This window comes from Equus asinus, chromosome 12 (assembly GCF_041296235.1).
Source record: "Equus asinus isolate D_3611 breed Donkey chromosome 12, EquAss-T2T_v2, whole genome shotgun sequence".
In the NCBI taxonomy this organism is placed as follows: Eukaryota; Metazoa; Chordata; class Mammalia; order Perissodactyla; family Equidae; genus Equus; species Equus asinus.
In genome coordinates this window covers 32779499-32796122 of record NC_091801.1, presented here as the reverse complement: position 1 = coordinate 32796122, position 16624 = coordinate 32779499, and the positions used below count along the sequence as shown (strand labels likewise).

Genomic DNA, 16624 nt, shown 5'->3' with positions numbered 1-16624 from the left:
TACAATGTCTGCTTTCAGAATGCAATGGGACTAAACTATAAATGAATAACAGAAAGATAACAGGAAAACCCCCAAGTATGTGGAGATTAAGCAATACGATTTTAAATAATATATGGATCAAAGGAATAAAACCTCAATAGAAATGTTTTTAAAGTTTTGGAGAAAATGAAAATGCAACTTATCAAAATTTGTGCAATGCAATGAAAGCTGTACTTAGAGGGACATTTATAGCATTAAATGCATATATTAGAAAAGAAGAAAGATAAAAAATCCATAATCAAGTCTACACCTTAGGAAACTAGAAACAAAGAACAAATAAAATTCAAAGTAAACAGGAGAAAAGAAATAATAATAATTAAAGCATAAATCAATGAAATTTAAAATAGGAAATCAATAGAGAAAATCAATGAAACCAAGCTGATTCTTTGAAGATTAGTAAAATTGATAGGCCTCTAGCCAGGCTACCTAAGAAAAAAAGAGAAAGAAAACAAATTACTAGTATCAGACACGAAAGAGGGGACATAATTACAGATCTTACAGGCATTAAAAGGCTAATAAAGGAGTACTCAGAACAACTCTATGTCCACAAATTTGACAAACTAGAGTAAATGGATCAATTCCTTGATAGACACAAGAAGAAACAGGCAAACTGAATAAAATTATATATATTAAAGAAATTCAATAAATAGCTAATAAACTTCCAAAGTTGAAAGCATGAGATCCAGTCAGGAATTCTACCAAACATTTAAGGAAGAAGTTATACCAATTCTCTACAATCTCTTTCAAAGGAAGGAAGCAGAGGGACTACTTCCTAGCTCATTCTATGAGACCAACATTACACTAATCCCCAAACCAGATAAAGACATTCAAGAAAAAAACAAACATGGATCAATATTTCTTGTGAACATATATGCAAAAATCCTCAATAAAATATTAGCAAATTCAATCCAACAATGTATAAAAAGAATTATATACCACAACCAAGTATGATTTATCCCAGCTATGAAAAGATAGATCAATATTCAAAAATCAATTAATGTCATCCAGCAAATCAACAGCATAAAGAAGAAAAAACATCACATGCTTATGTAAATAGATTCAGGAAAACATTTGACAAAATAAACATCCATCCATGATAAAAACTCTCAGTAAACTAGGAATAGAAAAAAACTTCTTCAACTTGATAAAGAATATCTACAAAAAACTTACAGGTAACATCATACTCAATCGTGAGAAACTCAAAACTTTCCCGCTAAGATTAGAAACAAGGCAAGGAGGCCCCCTCTCACCACTCCTATTCAATATTGTACTAGAAATACTAGCTAATTAAACAAGACAAGGAGAGAAAATAAAAGGTATGTAGATTAGGAAAGAGGAAATAAAACTGTCTTTGTTTGCAGATGACATGATCATCTATGTAGAGAATCAAAAAGTATCAACAAAAAAATCCTGTAACTAATAAGTGAAAATATCAACGATGCAGAATGCAAAATTAATATGCAAAAGTCAATCACTTTCTTATATACCAGCAATGAACTAGCAGAATTTGAAATTAAAAACATGGTACCATTTACATTAGCACCCAAATAAATGAGATAGTTATAAATGCAAAAAATATATATAAAAGATCTATGTGCAGAAAATTACAAAACTCTGATGAACAAAATCAAAGGAGAATCAAATAAATGGGGGACATTCCGTGTTCATGAATAGGAAAACTTGATATTGCCAAGATGTCAGTTTTTCCGAACTTGATCTTAGATTTAATGCAATCCCAATTAAAATCTCAGCAAGTTATTTTGTGATTTTCTGGAGAGGCAAAAGACCCAGAAGAGCCAACATAATATTGAAAGAGAAGAAAGATTTGAGGACTGACACAAACTGACTTTAAGATTTACTAAAAAGCTACAGTCAAAAAGACAGCATGGTGTTACAAAAGAATAGGCAAATAAATCAATGGAACAGAATAGAGAACCCAGAAATAAACTCACATAAATATAGTCAACTGATCTTTGACAAACAAGCAACAGCAATACAATGGAGAAAAGAGAATCTTTTCAACAAATGGTGCTGGAACAACTGGACATCCACATACAAAAAAATCAGTCTACAGAAAGACCTTGCATCCTTCACAAAAATTAACTCAAAGTGGATCAGAGACTTGAATGTAAAACAAAATCTTTAAAACTCCTAGAAGATAATCTGAAGAGAAAACCTGAATGAACTTGGGTATGGCAATGACTTTTTAGATATAACATCAAAGGCATGATCTATGTAAGAAATAATTGATAAGCTGTACTTCATTAAAATTAAAAACTTCTACTCTACAAAAGATAATGTCAAGAGAATGAAAAGACAAGCTATAGACTAGGAGAAATATTTGCAAAAGACACATCTGATAAAGGACCGTTATCCAAAATGTACATAGAACACTTAAAATTTAACAATAAGAAAACAAACAACCCAACCAAAAAATAGGCCAAAAACTTTAGCAGATATCTCACCAAGGAAGATATATAGATGAGAAATAAACATATAGAAGATGCCCCACATCATATGTCATCAGGGAAATGCAAATTAAAACAAAAATGAGATTCACTACACACCTACTAGAATGGCCAACATCCAGAATACTAACAACACTGAATGCTGATGAGAATGTGGAGCAATAGGAACTCTCATTCACTGCTGGTGGAAATGCAAAATGGTACAGCCAGTTTGGAAGACATTTGGTGGTTTCTTACAAAACTGAACATAACTTTTACCATATGATCTAGTAATCATGCTTCTTGGCATTTACCCAAAAGAGTTGAAACTTATGTTCACACAAAAACCTGCACATAAATGTGTATAGACGCTTTATGCATAATTGCAAAACTTGGAAGTGAGATGTTCTTCAGTAGGTGAATGGATAAATAAACTATAGTACATCCAGATAATGGAATATTATTAAGAGCTAAACAGAAATGAACTATCAAGCCATAGAAAGATATGGGAGAACTATAAATGCATACTAGTAAATGAAGGAAGCCAATATGGAAAGCCTACTCACATCAAATGATACCAACCATATGACCTTCTAGAAAATGTTAAACTAGGGAGACAATACAAAGATAAAAAGTGGTTGCCAGGGGTGGGGATGGTGGTGGGTAAAGGAATGAACCGGCAGAGCAGAGAGGATATATAGGGCAGGGAAAATACTCTGTATGATGTTATAATGATGGATATATGTCATTATACATTTCTTCAGACGCATAGTGTGTACAACACCAAGAGTGAACCCTAATGTAAACTATGGACTTTGAATGATAATGATGTGTGTCAATGGAGGTTTGTCAACTATAACAAACGTACCGTCTTGTGGGCAATGTTGATATCAGGGAGGCTATGCATGTGTGGGGTCAGGGAGTCTATGGGAACTCTTTTTACTTTCCCTTCAATTTTGCTGTGAACCTAAAACTGCTCTTAAAACAAGTCTTAAAAATGTGAGGTATGTGGGACAAAAGTTGCCATCTTCATTTTATACACAGAGAAATTAGAGGTCAGAGAGTTACAGAAAATTGTTACTTGACACAACCTTGCAGATAATAAATGGAGTGAGGTTGAAAGGCATTTCAGACAAAGGGAATACTGGGAGGACGGACAGTTGCATAAAGGTACAGGGCTTATTAAGGGAATGATGAGTTATCATGTTTCAAATAATGAAACAGATTGGTGAATTTCAACTTTTGAAAATTGGTAACAAAATGGTTTGGAAGAGCTCCTCATGTACTTCATCCAGCAGTTTAGGTTTTGAGCCTGAATGATAAAAGATATGAAGAGTTAGTGAACCAAGGTAGCATATGCGGAGCAGAAACAATCCTGAATTTGCTGTTTGTGAACTGAACTCTATGAGAAATAGAGTTAACTGCTGAAATCACTAACATGAGTGTATCTTTTTATTTTTTCTTTTCATTCATCACCTCCCCAAATAATTAATAACGAAATCAAGTAAATGGCTTATTTTTAATAATATTTGAGTCAGTGTTCTCACCTACATACAGAGTGAACCACTTTCTTGAAACAGACTCTTATCGTTGTTCATCTTGAATATTTCAATATGCTTCTTACATTACTCTTGCTTTCATTATCATTTTTTCCATCTTCTTCACCACCGCTGCTAGATCTTTCTAAAATACAAATATGAGCCTGTCATTTCAGCACTCAAATGTTTTTGTTGGCTCTCCCTGACTTGCAGGATTAAATGTTAACTTTCAAGTAGAAATGTTGTAGCATGGTTGCAAAGATCTTAAATGATTAGGCTTTACTTTGTTGCCAACTTTTTCGCTTGCCTCTTCCTCATATCCATGTTGCAACAAACCAAACAACCCACATTTCTCTCAACATGTCACACTCTTCATGCTGCTTTTTAAATTTGATTTTGGATTAATTATCTCTTGTCTAAAATATGTGCTTTCCCTTCTTTCTTTTATCTAAACACTTCAACCAGTAAGATCCAAAACTCTGGAGTAATTTTAACTCTATCCTCTCCCTCATATTTCATTAAAAAAGCAGTCATTAAATCACATCTTTTCTAATGCCTTTATAAATCCCTTGAATTAATTGTTTCATTTTCATTCTCACTACCACACGTTTATCTTGGTTCCATAATATATTATCCTAACTGGTCTAACAGGACCACCCACTCCACACAAATCTAACCATGGTAGTCCTCTATATAAAGTTCAGCAGTGTTTCCCTGGACTTTAAGCTCCTTGCATGACATACAAAGGCCTCCTACTCCAAGCCTTCCTGCTTTTTCCTGCTGATCTCCTACACTCCTCCTCATGGATGTGGCAATCTGGCCATTCCAAATTTGCATATTTTAGTCTCTGCAGCTCTTGCTCCTTGTGCTTGAAATGCCTACTCTCACTGCTTTCTCCTATTCACTACTCACAAATTTAACATCTTCCCACCTATATCTTCATATAGTATAAAATCAATAGTGAATCAAAAATGTATGTGTATCTATGTGTATGCATGCTATATTGAGAGTTATTTGCGAATTTTTATAGTGAGCGGTATGTTTATCATACAAAGGAAGACTAAATTTGTATTTTTAATGAATAAACCTATATTGAAATTCAGCAAATTTTGAGAATAATATTCATTGCCAGAGCAATGACCAAGAATCCTTATAAAAATATAAAAAATATTAAGCAAAGAGTGGAAAAAATAATCTGAACTCAAAACTTCAGAGTATCAAACTCTTTAATTATGCAACTCTTTTTCAGCAGGTATGGGGGGGTTGGTACTAAGTATCATAATTTTGTCTAAGTATCTTCTAAACTGCTACAAATTTTAAGGTTTAATATCTCACAATACTAGACAAATGGATATGGAGTCTATTGATTTCAGAAAGTATACCATCAAATAAGATGAAACAAAGAAGTTTTGGGTCTTTTTATAACTATTACTGATTCTATCAAGTAAAAGAATTACATCTTCTAAAAGCTATAAATAAAAACAAAAGCACTGCAGTTCTTCCTAAGTGCTTGATGAAACAATAAGTCCATGTGGAGACATTCTTACTAAACACTCTCAAATATTGCAATTAAAATGACACATTACTGGATTATTCAAGGGAAAATTATTCCTAGAGTTCCAGTGATATGGGAAAGTATTTGGATCCCACAAGTTACTCCATAAATACTTGTTAAATATGTAAAGTACGTTATTCTCATTTTCCTTTCAGAGAAATTGAGCCACAACTAAGTGGACTAATTTGCCTAATGCTGTCATTTACTTAACAGTAGAGGCAGAAATATGACCCAGACTGTAACCTATCAGCCTTTATGTAAGAGGTCAAATGGAAGCAAAAAAACTGCTCAGCTGCTATGCTTATGTTCATGAAAGGGTTTCCGTCAAATCAACCTGAAAAGTTGAAACAGAATTTAAAAAGTAATATATATGAACATATAAGCCTGGATTTATAAAAAAATTAGTACCTCAGAATTACTCTGTGTAGGAACTATGTAACATATATGACTACATAGATGCAGATTTAATCTGCTGAATTAACTTTAATCTGCGAAAAATATTAATTAGCCATGATTCATTTAAAGCAGAGAGAAAAATATTTTCAAGACATGCTTTAATTTATGGTACATGGAGCAATGGTTATGATAATCAGAGAGCAGAAAGAAATGTATATCACTAAACTCAAATTCGTTCTCATTTTTCATGAATGGTTGAGCTGTCTGGATATTTTAAATGTCTCACTTACTGTTGAGTAGCAAAATTAAAGCTAAGAAAGTCATGTAAAGTTTTAATATTCTTTTCATGGCATGCATGATTTATCTTGTCGCAAATTGAGAAGAACATTATTTCAAAGAGACGGACGATAATTGTACTTCCTATGGGCTTTTCATGTACTTTTAAGATAAAACAAAAAAGCATATTTGAATGCTTCCCTGTTATCAGTTGAAAGAGCTTGGGCAAGGACATGAGAGCAAATTTCTTCAAAAATATTAATAATTTGGATGCAGAGTACCTCAGAAGCTAAAAGCTAACGATGGACTGGTTTCGTGGGAAGGGAGAGTGCCACAGGCCTAGTGACGAAACTGAGCCCAACTTATGCTCTGTGGGGGTGTCCTTTGGTGTTTGGGGAAATGAAATCATGTCTAATATCCAAAAATACCTAGTTAGAAAACTCAAAAGTGACAGAAAAGTTAATTATTTGGAGAAAAATACATACATTTATGCAATTTGCGTAGCTTTGAATATTGAACTACAGAATTTTTCTATTGCTTCATGATTGGCTGGGATTTAAATACAGTTTGTGTATTTTCTAAAGTGCATTGTATTGCACAGCAGAGTAATTCTCAAGCATGAGGCATTTAGCTATTTCCATTCATTTTGGAATTTTTATCAATTCCTGTCCATTAAGCTTATATCTGAACATATGAAACCTTGATACGGAAAAAAAAAGGTAAATCATTAAAGCTGTAGGGAGCTGCTTTAAATTCAACAGCACTTTGGTGAACAATTTAGAATGGAATCATTTAGTTTTCTCCAACAACAGCAACAACAAATCAACGAAAGACCATAGGGATATTTAGACTGGCCATTGCATTTTAAAGAAAAGTTTGGTTGTAAGTGAAATGCATGACATTCACATAAACTTAGAGCATGAAAATTTGGACCTGAGGAGTAGCTATGAACCTTTTGTCCCGAACCATCTTTGAGAAGATAAATAAACTGAGATTAAAAGTGTTTTAATAACGGGCAAAATACTACTGCTCATAACATCAAGTGATTTTTTAAAAATGATGTTTAATATTTGTGGGGTTTTTTTTGTGATCTTTCCTTTGTTAATCAGAAAATGCATTGAAAAATGTCAAGAGGAGATGATGGTAGCTGAAATAATAGATAAACTTCTATATAATTTTGTGGTAAACTTGGAAAAGAACCTTTCTGAAATGTTTTAGATATTCTCCTATTTACATAATACATATTTTACATCTCAAAGTTTCTCCAAATTTATCTGAGTTTCAAGATACTTTCTATCAATTCAAGATTATATGTTTTCTGAGTTTATCTTTAGTGTTCCATTTAAAAACAGAGATATTTACAAAGAAAAGTAAGCAAATGTGAATTTGAAGCTGCATCTGTACTGTTTGAAAGAAGAGCTTTTCAACAGATACTGTTTCAAGTTAAAAATAGATAAATGAGATTATGGTTTGATCTGATTTGTTCTGACATGTCCACAGGCAGAATGCTTTTCAAGTCATTGCTGTGGATGGGGTCTGCAGTGGGATTATTCAGTGCCTCTCTGCTGAAGACTGTATTGACTGGCTACAAGCAATAGCAACTAATATTTCAAACCTCACAAAGCACAACGTAAGTAGTGATTCAAGGAGTCCCTGGCCGTAGAGTTTCTCAGCCTTGGGAAATTTCTTCAATATTTATATGTAACCTTGCATCAACTGCTTGGTGTTTTTTTAAGAACATCAATCATGAAATCTATTCTAGAATACTTACTGAAAGAAAATCACTTTGTCCTGAGAGTTTCAGCCTAATTTATCAGTTCAAGAATACTTTCAAATGTAGGATTCCACTCACAAACATCCTAAACATCTACATTAATTAAATAAGTGAAAATATATATTTAACATGTAATTACTAAACATATATAAATAAACATACATATATACATGCATATGTAATTATATATGTGTATATATATACACAAACATATATATGTAAATATCTATGTATGTATAAAGATATACGCATTCATAAAAACATTCTGCACTGAAACAGTACTGAATTTCAAGAGAGTATTATAGATTTTCCTTTAGTGATTTTAGAATTGCAGCTAGGCATGTCTGAAGGGGTAGAAGGGAAGGATGAAAAGATTTAGCACAGAGACTGAAGGCCTTACCTGGGACTACACTGGCACAGGAACAGTCAGAAGACATCATTCTGGGATGTGGTAACTTGACCATTAGAGCTATGTCTATATTACTAGTAATGGCTTCTCTACTTCTCTGTGTTTCTACTCAACCTTTTCTCCTTTCCCCCTCCTGTCTCTTTATTATCACTATGTTCTCATTGCCACGATTCTTTAATAACCTAATCAATCCTTTCTCCCTCTTGCTTCCAGGGAAAGTATAGTCTAACAAAATATGCAAAACCTTAAACCTAGTTTCGTGGAGTTTTGATATAGATCATTAAAGAATATTTGATCTTAACTAAAGATTATTCTGGTTAAGAAAATGCTAGATAAAATCCATGCTTTTGTCTTAATACTCTCCTCTGTCTGCAACTGTCCTATGCTATGTTGGAGTATTTAAGAAGTCCTAAGGAAAATTCAGAGGTCTAATATACAAAAGGTCAAGCAGAAATGTATAACTCTTTCACTGACTCATAAACATACAAAACTCTCCTCACATAAATAACCCTTTGGACCCAAGTATCTTTGCACAAATTTTGTGTTGAAATCTAAGAAAGAATGTGACAAATATTTTTCTCTTAAAAATAGGTGGGCTCTCAGCCATTAAAAACAACAATATTGTCATACATGGCAATGCAAGAATCTCCTTGGTGGATGTTGAAGGGATTATCTGGGAGTGGCATCGATAGGCATGGGATATGTATATATTCATCTTTTCCTAGTAATGCCAAATGTTTTCCAAATTGCTGTGTAATTTACCCCCTTACTCTTAGTGCCTGACAGGTCTCTGTCTACAGATCACCTCAACACTTGGTATCATCCTGTCTTTTAATTTTTGATTATATGGTATGTGTGAAATTGTGCCTTGCTGTAGTGTTAATAAAGGCAGGTGGGTTTTTCTCATGGTTCCTGAATAGGTGCAACTACACCAAGCCTTACCCAGGGACATCACTCAAGGAGGCCTGGCCAGGGCATGTCTGGCTTGGGCAAGAATGACTCCCCCAACACTCAATCTTTGCGAATCTTGTGGTATCATCATATTGGAATTGCAGTAGATGACAAGAGATTTCAGACTGACAACAGAAATGCAGTTCTTGTCTGAGGATCATGCGTCTCCTCCTCATCCTTTCCATCCCTTATAGGGATGTACTAGGGTTAAAGAAAAGAGAAAAACACCTTGTGAAGTATTGACTCTCTATTTCATTACATGCAATAATTAGAGTGCCTCAAAATGAGCCCAGATTAGGTATTTATATGACAAAATTTTTTTTAAATGAACAGCATGTTAAATTTTAAATCCAATGTTTTACTCTTTACATAGATCCAAATTGACATTGACCTGAAATCCTGATAATACTCTTGTGAAAATTGTTTCTTTGGAATGTATGTTCAGTTAGAATGCTGTGGTGCAGAAAGCAAGCATATGAAAAGTCAATGTTTTATTAAAAAAAGAGTGAAGATGTGAAGGTCTCTATCCTCTGTAGGCACAAAGAAGGACAAGCCAAATTTTACTGCTTGTTCTTCATCCTTGCTATAATTGCTCACGAGGAATCTTAGGAAAGCAGACAATCTTTCTGCCCTACGTTGTTTTAGCTGCTTGGACATACACACATCTGGCATGATAATGTTACTGTATGAAAGGTCACCTAGTTGTTCTTCCACTTTGCTGTGTTTATATTCTAATCACATAACGTTTGATCTTGTAATCATTTCTCACTCAAAAGTACTAATGATTACAGCATACCCTCATATAGATATAGTGCTACATACATGTTGAAAACTTATTAGGCATAGTAACAATATGTGAAGTTAGTTAATAATATGTGAAAGTTACATTGACTTCAGTAAAGGTACAATGACTGCATTGATGATACAGTTGATATGGTTGATTAGTATGAAGAAAGAAATTAGGCAGATCCAGAGTAGCTAGAAAACTTCTGTTTATCATGGTCAGATATATATTCTAGTTCTCTTAATATATCTTGATTCTAAAAATACATGAGAAATAATACCTTGTAAAATGATGTATAACTTTTTCTATATTTGCAAATATTCTAAGGGCATCTAGGCTTATATAAATCTGACTTTGAATAGTTTACCTGCTATTAGTAGGTGCAAAAAGAAAAATACTGACATAAATATCTAAGAAAATTCCACTCTAGAGATTAACATACATAAAAATAAATTTGAAAAAGAGGCCAACTAGAAAACACATATAAAATAACTTAAGTAAAGAAAAAATCATGTAATTTAAATGATGCACATGTAATGATTAGAAGGAAAAGAAAAAATATTAAAATCGTAACGTTATAGAAACTTTTTTGTAATGAATCATGTTTTAGTGTATAGACCAATTGGAGAGTAGATAGAAAAGGTTAAAAGAAAGCAAGAAAAAAGAAAAAATCCCAGTGCTAGAATCAGTGGAACAATGCACTAACCATTTTCTATTCTCTTTGCTCACTAATTCCAGCAGTAATAATTCCAAGAAACAGAGAGATTTTATACCTGTTTCATGTGGAAGTTGCATGTAATTATAGTTGTTATCTGAAAATTTTCTTTTTGCACAAGGTCGTTGAATGTAATGGTTAAAAATATTCAAACACTTATTATTTTAATGTTACTTTGTAATTATTCAGGGTGGCTCCAAAATATTTACAATGCATTTAATAAATGGTATATACTAGAAGAGGATGCTTTAGGGACTTGTCTAAAGTCTGTGCTTGCTCAGAAGCCCATTCATTTTACTTCAATTATATGCTTGCACATTGGAAAGGGAAAAATGACAGAGGCTATGGTTTAGTGGGGTAAATTCCAGCTAAAGCCTAAACAAGTTCCCATTGGGTATTTGCTGTTATTTTAGGTAAAATAGTCTTGAATAGATTTATAAGGGTAAAATTCATGAATTGTAAAACAGTATTTGCTTCATGTTAATACTTTTTATATTTTTTCTACCTTTCATTATTTCATCAGATATATGATCAAATATCTGTAGAAAGTTATTAATTTTTATTTCTATGATCAACTCATATTAAATAACTGAAGATCTTAAAATATGCTTATGCTGTAATGAGATGAAACTTTTGGGAACCTTGGGAGGGAGTAAGTGTACTTGCCATGTAGAAGAAATATGAATTATTGGGGGCCAGTAGGCAGACTTTGATAAGCTAGGATGGCTCCCAATTATCTTCACTTCCAGGTGTTTATACACTTATGCAATCCTCTCCTCTTAATTGTGAGCTGGACAGTGAGCTTAGAAGCAGATGTTTCCCTGTCAAAATTTCAGATGAGACTGCAGTTTCAACTGACTCTTGATTATCACCTTGTGAAAAACTCAAAGAGAGAGAGGACCCAGGTAATCCATACCTGGATTCCTGACCTATAGAAAATATGAGATAGTAAGTGTTTTGTAAAGTCACTAAATGTTGGAGTTGTGTTATATAGTAATAGGGAAAAATCTTGGTAGCTTAAGACAACATAAATTTCTTCTCTCACAGTTCTGGAAACCAGAAGTCCAAAATCAAGCTCTCATCAGGGCTGTGTTCCCTCTGGAGGCCCGGGGGGAGAGTCCTTCCTTTTCTCTTGCAGTTTCTGGTGGCTGTCAGCATTTCTTGGTTTCCATGGCTCATGGCCACATCACTACAGTCTCTGCCCTTATGTTCACATCACCTCTTTTTCTGGGTACCTACTCTCCTTTTTGTGTCTCTTATGAGGACACTTGTCATTAGATTCAGGGCCTGCTCAGATAATACAGGATGATCTCATCCCAAGATCTTTAACTTAATTAGACGTGCAAAGATTTTTTTCCAAATAAGAAAACATTTGCAAGTTCCAGGGATTTGACACAAATATCTTTTTTTTGTGGTGGGGGAAAGTCCTTTTTTGGCTCACCATAAGAACCAATACAGCAGATAAAAAGCATACTTAGATTCAGACCTTAAATTCTGTCTTAACTTCCTTGGCAGTATTTTTAATATCAGTTGCATTTTCAAAGTATTTATTCTGCACTGCTTGGGTGTAAGCCCAGAACTTCTCTCAGTTCACACACGGAAGTGGGCATCTTCTCCCACTTGCTCCTCTGTGGGTTTTCCTTACACTCTCTGGCTCCCAGGCAGCTACTGTCCTTAATATTTCCAGAAAGTTAGAGTGCCTCTCCGAGTTTAACTTCCTGCATTTTTGTACATTTCTCATGTTTGGGCTCTCCTTCATGGCAAAGTAGCACAGAGACAAAGAGAGCAAACATAATGAGGATCCCTCCTATAATGAGGATCCAATTTCCTATTCCCTTTATTTTGAAGGGTGCATTATCTCTTGGGGATTCTAGGTGCTCACATTGCCACTGCCTCCACTGCAGAAGCTCCTTGACAGACTGGCCCTGAAGCAGAGTCAGGAACAAAACAGGGAAAATGTCACAGGTGTTCTTTCCAATCCCACGACTCTCAGGGGTTCCCTTCCCAGGCCTCTGAGCAGAAAGGCAGGCTTTTCTAACAGTTTTGCTCTTTGTGATCTAATTTGTCTTGACTTCATGTCAACTCTGGAAGATAAAGGAAGGAAAAACAAGACAGAAAAAAAAAAACCAGAAAACAGGAAACCCACTGGAATCATGTTAGTCATTATTCAACTTTTACTTCTGTCCCCAGAGTCATTGATATTATTTACTTTAAAGATTTTTGAGCCAGTTGACTTCTATTTTGTCCAATGTATTTAGTTGTGATCAGTGGGAGAAACAGGCTGCAGTGGGCTTATTTCTTCTTGGCTAAAATTGGAAGCAATAGCTACTTTTAATATAGATAAATGTAAGCAAAAGGCAATTGAGAGGCCAGCCCACTGGTGCAGGGGTTAAGTTCATACATTCCGCTTCAGCGGCCCAGGGTTCGTGGGTTCAGATCTCGGGTGCCAACCTACATACTGCTCATCAATAACAGTAACATGCTGTAACAGGTGTCCTACATATAAAGTAGAGGAAGATGGGCATGGATGTTAGCTCAGGGCCAGTCTTCCTCAGCAAAAAGAGGAGAATTGGCAGCAGATGTTAGCTCAGGGCTAATCTTCCTCGGGAAAAAAAAAAAGCAATTGAGAAATATTTGCAGTGTATTAAAAGAAAATAATTACTATCCTATCTTGACATACTTTGGAAATATATTTTGAGAATCAAGGCAAAATTAAGTCATTTTCAGTCAAATAGAAAAAGAAAATTCAACAAGAACATTCAATAAAGGAAATATTGAATGGAGTTTTTTAAGCAAAGAAAAATAATGCCAGAGAGAGGCTTGGAGATGTGAAAAGGAATGAATAGTAAGGAAAATGATAAGCATGTAGGTGAATCTGGATGAACATTGTCTGTATAAAACAGTAATAATTTTTTCTTGAGGTATTTAGATAAATTGAATCAAAATACAGCAAAAGCAATATCATATATGTCCAAAGGAAGAAAACGTATTTAATATTCAACTCTAACATGTCAAAAATAATTGCTTTATTTACTATAAGAAGCCTTAACTTAATAGGGTATGTAACTTCCAAATTAACAAAGTACAGGGGAAAATAATGTTAATAGAGCAAAAGAAGACCACAAAAAAAGAAAAGTAATGAAAAGTAAAATAAAACAAGTTGGACAAGTAGGAAACACACAGTAAGATGGTGATGTAAATCCAAAAATATTAAGTGTTAACAGTAGAGTTAAATAGATCAAACTGTCTAGTTATTGTCAGACTGGACAGCAATAATATCAACAACAATAACATCCATATATATGTATATATATGGATCTCTTCTTACAAGAGAAAGTATAAAATGAAGATATTAGATGATGATGATAAGGATGAAAGTAAAAGGATAGAAAAATACAGTTCAAATAATAATTAAACGTCTGGGAGCCTTACAAATAACAGTCAAAATATATTTCATGGCAAATGTATTACTAAAGAAAGAGATGGTCATTCATAATAATAAAAAGTTTAATTCACTAGGTAGAGGAAACAAATGCAAATATTAAAGTCACATGGAATCCAAAGTACCTACTACATGAGACTGAAAACTAAACTGAAGAGAAAGGGAAAAAAAAAAGTGCTACCCCAGAGCTAGAACCACAAACTAATTAAGGCATTTTTATGAGGAAAAGCAAAGAAATATAAGGGATTGTGGAATCACAAAACGAAAATAACAGATTCATGCTACTTCTTCATTTTAGCCTGTCATTATCACATTCTTCCATCATACACGAGTGGAAATCTCCCACTGAACTATTCATTGAACTGAGTAAGTCTGGGATGCCTCCCCAACTTAAGCCAGGAGTGGAGCTCACTTTAATTCTCTCTTTTCTAACACCTATCAGCTTCTCTCACTGGGAGTCCTTAGGGCCAACATAGTTCTGCCAAGATTCTCACCATCCAATATCCATCCCACATATACCCTTTAAATGTTATCTGCCACAACACAAAATGAATAACTATGCATTCATTTAAAAAGTTCCTAATAATTTCTAATCTACATGTTACAAAGAGTAACTGAAAGCAAATTTGAAAATATTGTTTAGTCAATAAGTCAAAATTGGCATTTAAACTTTTGTTTCTTTTAACCAAATTTTTGCTCTGCAATGAGCAGAATAATGGCTCCCCAGAAATGCCTACGTCTTAATCCCTAGAACCTGTGAATATGTTATGTCACAGGGCAAAGATTTAAAGTTGTGGATGGAATTAACTTTGCTAATCAGCTTACCATAGAATAGGGAGATTAGCCTAGATTACCTACATGAGTCCAAGGTAATTATTAATGTCTTTAAAAGTAGAAGGAAATAAAATGAGAGAACCATGGAGATGGCAATCTGAGAACAAATAGGCCTGATATTGCTGGCTCTGAAGATGGGAGAAGGAACCACAATCCAAAGAAAGCAAGAGGCCAGTTTAAGCTGCCACAGACAAGGAGGTGTCACTCCTCCAGAGCCTCCGGAAAGAAATACATCCCTGACAACATCTTGAGTTTATCCCAGTGCAACCCATTTCGGACTTCTGACCTATGGAAATGCAAGATAATGGATTTATGATGTTCTTCTTAAGCCATTAAGTTTGTGTGGTAATTTATTATTGCAATAATAGAAAATGAATACAGCATCTGTTTATCTTCAAATAAACCCATTGCATTTTTTTCACTTAATGGAGATCTCATCGTTTAATCTGAAAATCCTACCTTTACTCTTATCACATTTAGCTTTTTCAAAATAACCATAAAATGCACTTGTGTATATCAGAATACAACCTACTGGCTATATTATTAATTACTCCAATTATAAAGCAGCCTATAACATGTTTTGAGTCTCTAGATCCTTTGAAAACAACTAACTTGCAATAATATTACAGGAAAAATTACCATAATTGTTGAGTTAAAACACATGGAACAAAGACTGTCTTTGGAGTTGGGAAGAGTGTCTGTCCTTCTCAGTGCCTTGGCATGCATGGCTAGAAGCCTTTAATTTACCAGAGAAAATGAGGCAGGGGAAATGGCATGCAGAGTATGAGAAGAACTGCTGGAGCCTGAAGAGCAAGCATGACTGGTTAAATCTTTAGGAGGTCATACCTGAGAAAGATGATGACTGAAGTCAAAGAGTCACTGTGAAGAAATGATGTTGAAAGTGCTGGCTGACTAGGGGTAACAACAACAGCATTGGACCTGAGAAAGGAAATGATGCATCCCACTTGAGGTGGTTGTGATCAAATGGGTAGCAATGTCCCATGTCCTTGTATTTTCAGTACTTAGCACAGTCCATGCTGAACAAATATCACGTGAATAAATGAGTCAACCAATTAATCCATAGTTGTTTGAAGAAAAGATTACTGAGAAAATGAAAAAAAAGAGAAAAGAGTGAAATTTTTTGAGCTACAGTCAGCACTGCAGACTGAACACATTATTATTCCTACTTAGCGAATCCTAAAAGCAAAATATGAAAAGATTAAGTTGTTTCCAAGTGACTTTACTGCATCCCAGATCAAAGCTTAAATATATTTATAGGATAAGAGCTTCTCATTAAATTATTACAACTCATTACGTACTCTTCATTAAACTCTTACAACCTTGGGAGCATCATCCAGTTTTGGAGTCTCTGTGGAGAGGAGGCACTGACAGTGCTGTCCACCATAGATGATTTCTGTGGATGACGTGTTATCTGGATATAGTTCCCTTTTTCCCTCATAAAAT

General features: G+C 34.2%; 1 protein-coding gene across 3 annotated transcripts in view; it reads left to right on the top strand.

Annotated features, from left to right (window-relative positions):
- SNTG1 (syntrophin gamma 1) overlaps positions 1 to 16624 on the top strand; it is an 852347-nt gene that overhangs the window by 653304 nt on the left and 182419 nt on the right. For all 3 annotated transcript variants that reach the window (XM_070481301.1, XM_070481302.1, XM_044744142.2), the window contains one exon: positions 7752 to 7881. In XM_070481301.1, coding sequence (XP_070337402.1) covers positions 7752 to 7881 — 130 coding nt within the window. The remainder of the gene's footprint in view (positions 1 to 7751; positions 7882 to 16624) is intronic.